Source organism: Muscardinus avellanarius, assembly GCF_963383645.1.
Source record: "Muscardinus avellanarius genome assembly, chromosome: 2".
NCBI classification, from domain to species: domain Eukaryota; kingdom Metazoa; phylum Chordata; class Mammalia; order Rodentia; family Gliridae; genus Muscardinus; species Muscardinus avellanarius.
Window position 1 is genome coordinate 7,791,695 of NC_137787.1, and position 12,700 is coordinate 7,804,394.

Sequence of the window (12,700 nt, forward strand, 5' to 3'; positions counted from 1 at the left end):
TGGACGGAGCTAGCGAGGGGCCAGGGCCTGGCAGAGGAGCTCAGCTGCGTGTCTAGACAGGGTGGAGTGGAGTCCAGCCTTCTGTCCCTCCCTGCCACCCCAGCCACTTGGAAGAGTCATTTTATTCCTCAAATTAAAAACCCATTTTGTAGCCAGGCGTGGAGGCACACTCTGATTGTAATTTTAGCTACTTGGGAGACTGAGGCAAGAGGGTCTCTTGAGTTCAGGAGTTCAAGGCCAGCCTGGGCAACATAGTCAAACACACACATACACGCACACACACACACACACACACACACACACACACACACTCACACAAATGTAAATCCATTTTGTCCTGTGAATTGTATGGGATAAGCCCTGGGAGGCTGGGTGCTGGGCAGTGAGGGCCAGGGAGTTTGGGGAGGGGATGCCCAGTCCAGGAGCCACAGAGGCCTGAGGTTCTGGAAGCAAGTGGACACAGGGTCCAGCCTCCCTGCCCCCGGAGACTGCACTGGGGGTCTAGGCAGGACGGCTGGGCGCCACCTCACCTCAGTCGGTCTTGGCAACAGGGCCAGGTGGTGGGGTACATGGGCACCGCCCTCCCCAGGAGAGCCCAGCACCATGTGTCCGTCCTGCTGCACCCGCCGCCCTCCACCCCTCCCTGCCATCCCGGCCACTTGGGAGAGTCATTTCATTTCTGAAATTAAAAATCCATTTTGTGCTGTGAATAATGGATGGAGAGCCGGGGAGGCTGGGCGGAGGGCAGGAAGCTGGTTGTGGCCTGAAAGACACCACAGGGCTGTGGGGAGGCCGGTGGGCTGGGCACAGGGCAGAGCTGGCCCCCACCGGATAGTTGTGGGGTGGGGTGGGGTGGGGCTGCGGTTCCACCCCAGGCCTGGGCAGGTGGGGGGGGGGCTGAGCTGGCTCTAATCACAGCCAGCCCCCGGCATTAGGTTGACGGCAACTTCTCGATAGAGGTGAATCCCTCGCATGCGCACAGCTGTCCCCAAGAGTACGGGGATTCAGGGTTGATGGGCACTCCTTCCCTAGAACCTAGACCTTCCAGCCAGGTGCCCGGGGCCTGTCCTTGATGTGGGGGGAGGCAGAAGGCTGGCTTCTGCTCCCCTCCTTTCTATTCCCCCCCAGGCTGCACATCCAGCTGCCCCCCTTGGGGCTTGGCTGGCCTTAGCTGGCTTATTGTCACTCATGGGGTCGCCCTGGCATTTCAGGGAGGTGCTCTGGAAACCGCAGAGAGAGCAGGGAGCTGGTGGCCAGGCCATGGCAGCCTCACCTTCCCTTTCCAAGAAGGGCCCGGGAGTTAAGGGGGTAGGTCTCAGGACTCGCTTTAGGGTGGGTTGTGTAGGGGTGACCAGAACCAAGTGGTCAGATGGCCTGGCTGCTGCTTTAGGGTGGGCTGGGGAGCCCCACGCAGCTGGGTGTGGGGAAGAAGATGCTGACCAGCAGGCAGGCGCCTGGCAGAGGAACGGATCAATGCAGCAGGGGATGGGGCAGGATGGCCAGAAGGCGGTCCAGTAGCTGACCTGGGAGGGAGGAGGGCAGGGAGGGGCCCAGGCCTGGGTGCCCGCCCTCCTGAGCGAAAGTCCCAGGGGGACACGTTTGCCTCTGTGCTGTCGGAGGACAGTCAGCTCCCTGAGACAATATCCATTTTTATATTTCTTGGAAATTTCACGGCATTCATTTCGGGGAAAATAAAAGCTGTCATTGCTGGAGAAATGATACCAATCAGGGCCTGAAAAGGCTGGAAAATTATCCTCCTGGAGACGGAACGTTGAGGGGAAAATGCAGATTAAAAGCACAAAGAGCCACTCTGCCACCGCCCTGCCCTCCCCTCCCCCTCGTGGGATCACCACGTTGTGCGTAGCTCCATCTCTCCTCAGCGGAATTAACTGGACCTGAGAAGACGTATGGGTCAGAGGGGAACCCTGGGATGGAGGAGTAGCCAGGGTGGGGGCTGAGGGATGGAGAGATGGACAGGGGCACAGGTGACCACTCAGGGCAAGGGGTCCAGCAGCTGGCTGATGAGCAAGCCCGGGGGGGGGGGCTAGTAGGATGCGGAGGTGGTCCTTGCAGACCCCATCTTGTCACGGCTCGGCTCATGGATGGGTCTCCAAGCCCATCTTAAACATGGCGCAGGCCAGTCCTGCAGGCAGGGCCTTAGGCCTGAGAGGGTCCCTTGCTAGGGGCACTGTATGGAGAGCCAGTGGGTAGGGCAAAGCAGAGAACTCAGACCCCAGAGACAGCGCCACCATTCATCCAAGAAGCTCCACCATGTCTGCGTCCCATAGGGGCCTGACCCGCGGGGTACAGTGGTCAGGCAGAGGTGAGCTCTGCTTCCAGGCAGTGGGGAGGCCCCTAAAAACCAGGTTTAGCTGGAAGAATGAAGGGCGTGCTAGACAAACTCAGAGTCCTGCCTGCACGCGTGTCCACACCAGGATCCTGAGCCCAGGGCCTGTGGGAGGAATGGGGCTGCTGGGCAGAGCAGACAGGCTCCCTCCCTCCCTCCCTCCCAGTCTGCACCGGGAGGCCTCTCTCGTTCCCCTCGAGAGCCTTCTCCCTACCTGGGCCAGGGGCCTCCCGGGTAGTGATAAAGGGCCAGCCAGGCTGGAGAGTACACAGTCTCAGCCTCAGCCTATTCTTGCAGTGCTCCCCACTGGGAGGCGCGAAGGGAGCCCGGCCCACCAGAGCCCCAGACTTGGGGTTAAAAAGGAGATCATGAAGCCGAGTGTTGAAGGGCTGCTCGGCCCTGGCACTGTGCGCCCGGGGCGGAGGCCGGCTCTCCATCCTCTCCATCGGCAGTCCTCCCGGGGCTGAGCTCCGGTCCTTCGGGCCGGTCGGGACGGCCCCCGCACCTCCCGATCTTCAGCCAGCGGAGCGGAGCGGACGCGGCGCACCCCGGGACCGAGCCGGAGCGGGGTCTCCGAGCCCCGAAGCTGGCGCACGACCCTGGGGAGCCCGTCTCTCTCGCGGCCGTCGTCCCCATCCCCCGGGCTGCCGCGGAGCTGACAGGTAGTCGGCGGGGAAGCAGGAAGGAGGGGGCGCGGGGGGCGGGCGGAGAGGGTGGAGCCGGCGGCGCCCCCTCCCTCGGGCCGGCGGGCGGCGCAGCGGCCCCGGCGCGGAGCAGAGGCGGCGGCGGGCGCCCGGCGGGAGCGGCGGCCCGGCTCGGCTCGGCCCGGCTCGGCGCGGCCGGGGCGCGCACCTGCTGGTAAGTGGCGCTGGAGTCCGCGGCGGCCGCGCAGCCCCTCCCGCCCCGGGCCGCGCGCGGAGCCGGCTTTGTTCAGCTCGGGCTCGGCTCGGGCGGCGCTGCGGCCCCGGGCGCGGCGGGAGGCGGGAGGCTCCTCGCCCGCGGGGGAACTTCGGCCGAGTTCGGGTTCCGGGGAGAACCTGTTGAAGCCGGGAGTGGCCCGGGGGGGGGGGGCGGCCCGGTCCTCCGTCGAGGCCGTCGGGGCGAGGGTCGTCCGAGCCAGGGCGGGGGCGCTGCCGCCGGGGAGGGAGCGGCGGGCATCGGGCCGCCGCGTGGAAGGAGCCGGACGCCGGGCCGGGATCGTTGTGCAAACTTTCTCGAGGACGAAGTTGGGCTCGTGGGCGGCTGTCCGAACGTGGCGGTCCAGTGCGCAGAGCGGGCGGGGCGGCTTTGTGATCCCGACGCGCAGGGGCCCGGCCCGGGCCGAGGTCGGGGCGCGGGAGGGGGCGGCGAGGCGGGCGGGGTGTGCGGTCCCGAGCCCGCGGCGTCTGGGCCTCCAGAGTGTGCGGGGGGCGGGCTGCCAGACCCGCGGCCGTGCCCCCCCGGCCCCCCAGGGCGCGACGGGGCCCGGTGGCGCGGGGGCCCGCGTGGGAGCACCCCTTCCCCGCAGCGTGTGTCCGAGCCCGCGTCTGTCCTCCCGCAGCGTGTGTCCGTCTCTGTCCTCCGCAGCGTCTGTCCGTCTCTGTCCTCCGCAGCGTCTGTCCGAGCCCGCCTCGGTCCTCCCGCAGCGGGCCATGCGGCCCCCGGTGAGCCGGCCCGCGGCCCGGAGCCCCGCGTAGCCCCCGCCACCCCGGCCGGCGCCGCCATGGAGGCCCCGTACTCGCTGACGGCGCACTACGACGAGTTCCAGGAGGTCAAGTACGCCAGCCGCTGCGGCGCCTCCCTGACGCCCGGCCTCCCGCGCGGCGCGGCGGGGGCGCGGGGCGGGCTGCCCCGCTGGAACCGGCGCGAGGTGTGCCTGCTGTCGGGGCTGGTGTTCGCCGCGGGGCTGTGCGCCATCCTGGCCGCCATGCTGGCGCTCAAGTACCTGGGCCCCGCGGCCGGCGCCGGCCCCGAGGGCTGCCCCGAGCGCCAGGCCTTCGCGCGCGCCGCCCGCCTGCTGGCCGCCAACCTGGACGCCAGCATCGACCCGTGCCAGGACTTCTACTCGTTCGCGTGCGGCGGCTGGCTGCGGCGCCACGCCATCCCCGACGACCAGCTCACCTACGGCACCATCGCGGCCATCGGCGAGCAGAACGAGGAGCGCCTGCGGCGGCTGCTGGCGCGGCCGGCGGGGGGCCCGGGCGGCGCGGCGCAGCGCAAGGTGCGCGCCTTCTTCCGCTCGTGCCTCGACATGCGCGAGATCGAGCGGCTGGGGCCGCGGCCCATGCTGGAGGTCATCGAGGACTGCGGGGGCTGGGACGCGCGCGGGGACCTGGGCCGGCTGCTCTACAAGGTGCAGGGCGTGTACGGCGCCGCCGCGCTCTTCTCGCTCACCGTCAGCCTGGACGACAGGAACTCCTCGCGCTACGTCATCCGCGTGAGTGGAGCGCGGCCGGCGGGGGGCGAGGGGGGGCGGCCGGCAGGGGGCGAGGGGCGCCCGAGGGGCGCGCGGCCCCGGGAGGAGGGCGCCACTCACTTCCCGGAGTAACTGCGGTGTTCAGCGGAGCCGCGGGAGCCGCAGCTGCAGCCCCGGGGCGGGCGGGGCGGGGGCTGCGAAGGAGGGGCCCTGCAGCGCGGGGGAGCCCCCGGGTGTCCCCCCAGCTGGGCACCGTGCACCTGAGGGGAGGAGGGCTGGCAGGTGGACTCCTGCCTGGTGCTCCTGGCTGGGACCGGGCTTTGGGCAGCCCCCTGGCTGGAGGGAGGGGTGGTGTCTGCGCTCCTGGGCTGGTGCGGGTGCTGGCCTGGCAGCCCTCTCTCCGGGCATTTGGGTGGGAATTCAGTGTGCGGGAAGCTGGCATGTTGACCCCTGACCTCCAGTCTCCCTCCCCAGATTGACCAGGATGGGCTCACCCTGCCAGAGAGGACCCTGTACCTGGCTCAGGATGAGGAGAGCGAGAAGGTGGGCATGGGTGTGGAGGGAGGGGTGGCCCAGGCGAGCCGTGCCCTGCTTGAGGAGTCCTGTCCTGGCAGGTCCTGGCCGCCTACAGGGTGTTCATGGAGCGGCTGCTCCGCCTGCTGGGGGCAGATGCGGTGGAGCAGAAGGCCCAGGAGATCCTGCAGCTGGAGCAGCAGCTGGCCAACGTGAGCATCAGGGCTGGGGTGCTGCGGCCGGATGGGGGTCCAGGGCAGCACTGGGTCACCTTTGCTCTCCATCCCAGATCACCGTGTCCGAGTACGATGACCTCCGGAGGGACGTCAGCTCCATGTACAACAAAGTGACGCTGGGCCAGCTGCAGAAGATCACCCCCCACGTGAGTGGCGGCGCTGGCAGGCAGGGCCTGGGGTCGCCCTCCCCGGGGTTGGACGGGTCTCTCTGTGTCTGGGCTCCCTGTCCCTCTGCCTCTCCTGATGCCCCTGTGATCCCTGCCCTCACCCACCCACAGCTGCAGTGGAAGTGGCTTCTGGACCAGATCTTCCAGGAGGACTTCTCAGAGGACGAGGAGGTGGTGCTGCTGGCCACAGACTACATGCAGCAGGTGTCCCAGCTCATCCGAGCCACTCCCCACAGGTGGGCCGCAGACCCCGCCCTGCCCCGCCTCCAGGCCCTCCCCGCACCCTGGACCTGTCTGCCTGCTGACCTCTGAATTTCTACCTCCACCTGGGGCAGGAGCCACGTGGGGAGGCAGGTGGGGCCCTGGATGGGCGTGCAGACCCCTGGGCTCAGATCCCCTGCTCCCTGCCCTGTGGGAGCCTCCGGAGCTGCAGTCTCCTCACCTGGGCTGTCTCCCAGGGAAGCTATGGCCACAGCCCTGCTGCTCCAGGGCCTGCCTGGGGAGCGCCTCCTGGCCTCTGTCCACCCGGGGAAGGAAGAGGCCAGCCGAGGCCAGCTCTGAGGCAGATAGTCACCTTGGGGTGCCAGTGCCCTCTCCACAGCCAGCCAGGAAACAGGATCGGGGCCTTGCTTAGCAGCAGGACTGTTCTACTGTGTGATGGGGGCTCAGGACCCTTCAGTTGGGCCTCTCTATGTAGCCCAGCCCTGGCTGATGTCTAAGGGCAGCGTGGGGACTCGAGTCCATTCTCTAAAGGGGAGCTGGGGGCCCAGCCCGTGCTTGTCTGTGTATCCCCTGCTTCTCCTGGCCCCAGGATCCTGCACAACTACCTGGTGTGGCGTGTGGTGGTGGTCCTGAGCGAGCACCTGTCCCCCCCGTTCCGCGAGGCCCTGCACGAGCTGGCCCGGGAGATGGAGGGCAGCGACAAGCCCCAGGAGCTGGCCCGCGTCTGCCTGGGCCAGGCCAACCGGCACTTTGGGATGGCGCTGGGCGCGCTCTTTGTGCATGAGCACTTCTCAGCTGCCAGCAAAGCCAAGGTCAGCCTGGCCGGGGCTGGGGCAGGGTCCAGGTGCAGGCTGGGGGTGGGGAGAGACGCCGCAGCTCAGTTAGGGCTCAGTCCTCTCTTAGGCTCACCAGGCCTCTTCTCAGGGGTCTCCACGCTACGTCCCTCTCTGCCATCCTGCCATCCTGCCTCCTTAAGGTGGGGCCTTAGCAATGGCTCCGGTTGTGTGGCCCGGTTTCCCCTTCCAGGTGGGTGTGGATCCCGTCTCCAAGGTGGCCCCTTGGCTCTCAGCATTGTCCCCTGGGCTTAGGATGTGGGACTGAGTGAAGTGGTACTTGGTGCTAGGTGCCGGGGCCAGATCAAATGCCTCCTGGGCTGGGTCTTTACTCCCCGACTCCTGATCCGGCAGGTGCAGCAGCTGGTGGAAGACATCAAGTACATCTTGGGCCAGCGCCTGGAGGAGCTGGACTGGATGGATGCCCAGACCAAGGCGGCTGCCCGGGCCAAGGTGAGACGGGACCTGAGTCCCAGTTGTTGGATCCACAAACACTCTGAGTGGCTGTTGGGCGCCAGGCTGTGGGGATAACCAGAGAGAACAAAGGACAAAGATGCCCCCCTCCTGGTGGCCACTGAAGATGCTCCCTCCTGGTGGCCCACTGAAGATGCTCCCCCTGGTGGCCCACTGAAGATGCTCCCCCTCCTGGTGGACCACTGATGATGCTCCCCCTCCTGGTGGACCACTGAAGATGCTCCCTCCTGGTGGCCCACTGAAGATGCTCCCCCTGGTGGCCCACTGAAGATGCTCCCCCTGGTGGCCCACTGATGATGCTCCCCCTCCTGGTGGACCACTGAAGATGCTCCCTCCTGGTGGACCACTGAAGATGCTCCCCCTGGTGGATCACTGAAGATGCTCCCCCTCCTGGTGGCCCACTGAAGATGCTCCCCCTGGTGGCCCACTGAAGATGCTCCCCTTGGTGGACCACTGATGATGCTCCCCCTCCTGGTGGACCACTGATGATGCTCCCCCTCCTGGTGGACCACTGAAGATGCTCCCCCTGGTGGACCACGGATGATGCTCCCCCTCCTGGTGGCCCACTGAAGATGCTCCCCCTGGTGGCCCACTGAAGATGCTCCCCCTGGTGGACCACTGATGATGCTCCCCCTCCTGGTGGATCACTGAAGATGCTCCCTCCTGGTGGACCACTGAAGATGCTCCGTCCTGGTGGACCACTGAAGATGCTCCCCCTGGTGGACCACTGAAGATGCTCCCCATGGTGGACCACTGAAGATGCTCTCCCTGGTGGCCCACTGAAGATGCTCCCCCTGGTGGCCCACTGAAGATGCTCCTTCCTGGTGGCCCACTGAAGATGCTCCCCCTGGTGGCCCACTGAAGATGCTCCTTCCTGGTGGCCCACTGAAGATGCTCCCCCTGGTGGCCCACTGAAGATGCTCCCCCTGGTGGCCCACTGAAGATGCTCCCCCTCCTGGTGGCCCACTGAAGATGCTCCCCCTCCTGATGGACCACTGAAGATGCTTCCCATGGTGACCACTGTCTTACCCGCAGCTCCAGTACATGATGGTGATGGTCGGCTACCCAGACCTCCTGCTCAAGCCAGAGGCTGTGGACAAGGAGTACGAGGTGCGTCCGTCGCCCGCCCCGCCCAGCCTGCTGGGTGCACTTAGCCCAGGCCGAGGGGAGGAATCCTGGCTCCTCACGGTGGCGTGGCCTGCGCTGAGCCAGCCCGTTCCCCACAGTTTGAGGTCCATGAGAAGACCTACTTCAAGAACATCTTGAACAGCCTCCGCTTCAGCGTCCAGCTCTCCGTCAAGAAGATCCGACAGGAGGTGGACAAGTCCACGTGGGTGTCTGGCCCCAAGCAAAGGGGTCGGGGAGGAAGACTTCTCCCCAAGGCCAGGAGCTGGGGGAGCGTACCACCCCAGAGCCAGGCCGAGTGGGGTGCATGAGCCTGCTCAGGGCGGCGGTGGGCCCCAGGGAGGCCCGGAGGATGTCCTTTCCCGAGGTGGCTGTGGCGGGGCCCTGAGGACAGCCTTTGAGGATGAGGATGGGCTGAGGTCGTGGGGGAGCAGGTGTGTGCCCCAGTTGACTCTGGCTTCCTTCCACAGGTGGCTGCTCCCCCCACAGGCACTCAATGCCTACTATCTACCCAACAAGAATCAGATGGGTAAGGGGCAGTTCCCGGCCAGCGTGTGGGGCCCTGGAATGGGCGTGCTCCTGCTGACCACACTCTCCTCTTAGTGTTTCCAGCAGGCATCCTGCAGCCTACCCTGTATGACCCCGACTTCCCGCAGTGAGTAGGGAATCTGACCTGGATGTGTCCAGGGTGGGGTGGTCCCACAGGAGGCCTTGTTTGCAGATTGAGGGGTGGGGTCTCTACAGTTTCAGACCCCGGTTGGGTTATAACGGAGGCAGACACTGGGTTCCTATAGGCTCCCTTCATCCTTTGTTATTCAGGGACTCTAGCGATGAGGAAGGACCCCAGCCCCGTGTGGTGCTTCTCTTTCCCTCCCGTCCTTCCCATCCCTGTCTTACGCCCTGGCCAGCTTTGTTAGATATTGTTTCCCAAAAGGCAGCTGGACAGCTCCATTTCATAGAGTCCGTGGTAAGCCGAGGCACGAGTGCCCAGGGCAACCTCGTAGAACCCCTCTGGCCACCTTGGTCTGGCTGGGGACCTCCGGGGGCCTAGGCAGCAGTGCGGGCTCTCAGAGGGCAGTCGAGGGCTGGGGCCTGATGCTGCTGCCACGGCCCAGGTCTCTGAACTTCGGGGGCATCGGCACCATCATCGGGCATGAGCTGACCCATGGCTACGATGACTGGGGTGAGGCCTGTTGGGTGTGGGGTGGCTGGGGAGGGAGGACAGGCAAGGGGGGGGAGGAGGGCGGCTGATGGCTGGTAGGTGGGGAGGGGAGGGGTCCTGTGCCCAGCCTGGGTTCTGGGTAAGGGTCAGTCTCAGCAGACTCTCCTGCTGTGCACAGGAGGCCAGTACGACCGCTCAGGGAACCTGCTGCACTGGTGGACAGAGGCCTCCTACAGCCGCTTCCTGCGCAAGGCTGAGTGCATTGTCCGCCTCTATGACAACTTCACCGTGTACAACCAGCGGGTGAGGCCCCAGCCACCGGGCACGCACACTCCTGGGCACACATGTACCCAGACAAGCCCGTGCTTAGGCCCCAGCGTATGTGCTCAGGGTTCCCACGCACAACACACAAGGCGTCACGCTGGTGCGGACAGTGCACGTTGTGGGTGGAGAGGAAGAAGGCATTCCACAGAGTCCCCAGGAAAGGGAGGAGAGAGCGTGGGCCGGGGCGGGGCACCGGGTAGCCAGGCCCAAGGGAGGCTGGCCGGCTCTGTGCAGCGCCCGCCTCTCCCCTTCCTGCAGGTGAACGGGAAGCACACGCTGGGCGAGAACATTGCAGACATGGGTGGCCTCAAGCTGGCCTACTACGTGAGCGCCCTGCCCTCCCTCTGTCCTGCTGGTGGGCGGGAGGGGTACTGATGCAGACCCCAGACTAGAGTGGTGGCCACCCCTCCCTGCCCAGCCTGCAGAGCTCGTGCCAGGCTAGGGAGGGGCCTGTGCCAGCACAGTGTCCACTGGGAGAGGAAGAGGCCTTCATCATGCAGGGCTGGGCTGGTAGGAGGGCCGGCTGGGCGGAGGATGAAGGGGCAGCGCGCGGGGCTGGTAGGAATAGCAGCCGCACTCTCTGTACCCCAGGCCTATCAGAAGTGGGTACGGGAGCACGGCCCGGAGCACCCACTGCACCGGCTGAAATACACACACAACCAGCTCTTCTTCATCGCCTTTGCCCAGGTGGGCTGGGGGTGGGCGGACGACACCAGGCTCTGTCCCAGCCCTGCCTCGCATAGCCAGCCCGTCCCCGTCACCAGTCCCCTGAGAGATGATGGGCCCTTGGGTTTTGGCGGGGCCGTACCCTTACGTGTGGGGTGGACAGTGGGTGCCCGACCTCATCTCCCCGTCTTCTCCCTCTGTTCCGGGGCCCAGAACTGGTGTATCAAGCGGCGGTCACAGTCCATCTACCTGCAAGTGCTGACCGACAAGCATGCCCCCGAGCACTACAGGTACACCCACCTGCCTGGGTGGGAGCAGGGGCCGGAAGGGACAGAAGTCGACCTGGCAGCTGGGGGAGGGGTGGCCACCACGACCCACACCACCTGGGCCTCTCCCCCTCCCCAGGGTGCTGGGCAGTGTATCCCAGTTTGAGGAGTTCGGCCGGGCCTTCCACTGTCCCAAGGACTCGCCCATGAACCCCGCTCACAAGTGCTCCGTGTGGTGAGCCTGGCCACCCGTCTGCCTGCACGCCCCCACCACCCGCACGAGTCGCCCCTTGGCCGCCGGGGCAGGCATGTGCCCGGGTCCATCCACCTTCTCAGCCCCTCCGGCACCAGCGCCTGGGCCTGCAGCCCTCACCGCAGAGGGGCCTGGACAGGCGTAGGCTTGGGCTCCAGGGACACACGGTGGGAGGTGCTGGGGTGCCCAGCACTGGCTCAGGGAGCCAGACCCCCGGCCAGGCTGGATGTATAGGGCCTGCCTCTGCTGCGTTCTTGATGACAAGTCTGGTGAATAAAGCTGCTATACTGTCGCCTTGGCTTCCTCGGACGCCCCCAGAACATGTGGGCTGGCAGAGCCCGCTCCTGGGACCCTCAAGAGGACCAGGACCTCCTTGTCCCTGCTGGATGCCTGGGCTTGGCCACCTCTGTCCCACCTCCCAAAGTTCTTTCGTTTTTACCATCCACAGATGCCCTGTCCCCGGCCAAGCCTCTCTCCCCCAAAGCCCTGCCTTGGGGAGCTTCTGGCCCAGTCTGAGTGCTCCTAGGCCAGCTTCCTGGCCTGCTGACTCACATTTTAGGGTGACACAGGGACTCCCCAAAATGGACTGTCCCACAGGCTATCTGGGCTGCCATGGCTGCAGCCAGAGAAGGGGTTCTTGGGGAGGAGGAGAGGAGAGGCAGGCCCCCATGGGGGGGCTCCAGCAGTGTCTGAAGGTGGAAGGGGACAGGGGTCCTGGAGGGCACGTTGGGATGGGGGACCCTGGAGGCTGTTGCGGAGCAGGTGGCTGAGACCCCACCCCATTGCGAGGCACTCCCTGATTTCAGACAGGCCGGAGGAGCATCCTCGCTGCGCCCTGGCCTGGCAGGGGGTGGCCGTGCCCTGGCCTGGGTGTCCCCTGGAGTGTGGGTGTCCCTGCTTTACTCAGGGTGGGCTCACACGGGCGCCAGCAGCACAGACCGCGCGGTCGGCTCAGAGCCCCGGGGCAGTTAGCGCACTGCGGTTCTCCTGGGGTGGGGGAGTTGGTAGGAGCTCCGCACCGCTGCCCACCGGCACCAGCCTCAGTTTCCCTTGTGTTCTGTCGGGGCATCTGCACAGTTGGGAAGGCGCTTCCTGGTGGCAGAGATGGTTGTAATGGGTGGGCTCTGTCCGTGGCTCCTGGCTCACACAATCACTCTGGGCTGATGGGACGTGATCTTCCACTAAGCCCTTAACAGCAGGGGCGTAAAGGAGCTGGGAAGTCCTGGCTATGCCTCAGCTTCTGGCTGCCCACCTGCGTGCCCACGTGCTAGGGCCTCTTTTCTCCTTCCTGGCAGTGTCCTCACAGGCTGGCCGGGCCTCCGCACTGGACCCGCTTCTGCCACCCACAGCTTTGCGACTGGGCCTCAAGCCCAGGGGCTGCTGCTGGGTCACCTTGGCAAGGGAGTCACCCTCTCTGGGCCCAGAAACATTGCCAGCAGCTGCCCCCTTGCCATCTGCACTACACCCCGGCTGCCGGGTACGGCCCGGCCACGTGAGACTAGCTCAACCCTCAGAGCCACAGATTGAGGGCACCCCGCAGCCTAGGGGTGGGCCTGTGGACAGAGTCAGATTTGAAGCTACCTGAATGGTGGCCAAGGAGGGGACATGCGTGAAGGCTGGGAGGATCCAGCGGCCCGGGGATTTCTGGGGCATCCAGGAAGGGACCCAAGACTGGAGCCCAGAGTCAGGTTCTGCCACCCCTGAGCTGGCTTCCAGG

At 66.0% G+C, this 12,700-nt stretch overlaps 1 protein-coding gene across 2 annotated transcripts; it reads left to right on the forward strand.

The window, feature by feature from the left end:
• Window positions 1-4,049: 4,049 nt before the first annotated feature.
• Window positions 4,050-10,969, forward strand: ECEL1 (endothelin converting enzyme like 1; the record flags this gene model as incomplete). Of its 2 annotated transcripts, none has more annotated exons than XM_080689678.1 (17): window positions 4,050-4,763; window positions 5,217-5,285; window positions 5,357-5,467; window positions 5,545-5,637; window positions 5,770-5,894; window positions 6,470-6,692; window positions 7,068-7,166; window positions 8,223-8,297; window positions 8,414-8,517; window positions 8,783-8,841; window positions 8,916-8,967; window positions 9,428-9,495; window positions 9,653-9,777; window positions 10,057-10,122; window positions 10,390-10,485; window positions 10,678-10,754; window positions 10,870-10,969. In XM_080689678.1, 17 exons carry the CDS (start codon window positions 4,050-4,052, stop codon window positions 10,967-10,969), a joined length of 2,256 nt encoding a protein of 751 aa, XP_080545804.1. The 2 variants fall into 2 exon arrangements, with proteins under 2 accessions (XP_080545804.1, XP_080545805.1); XM_080689679.1 differs by having other exon boundaries at window positions 8,414-8,511.
• Between the last annotated feature and the right edge of the window lie 1,731 nt (window positions 10,970-12,700).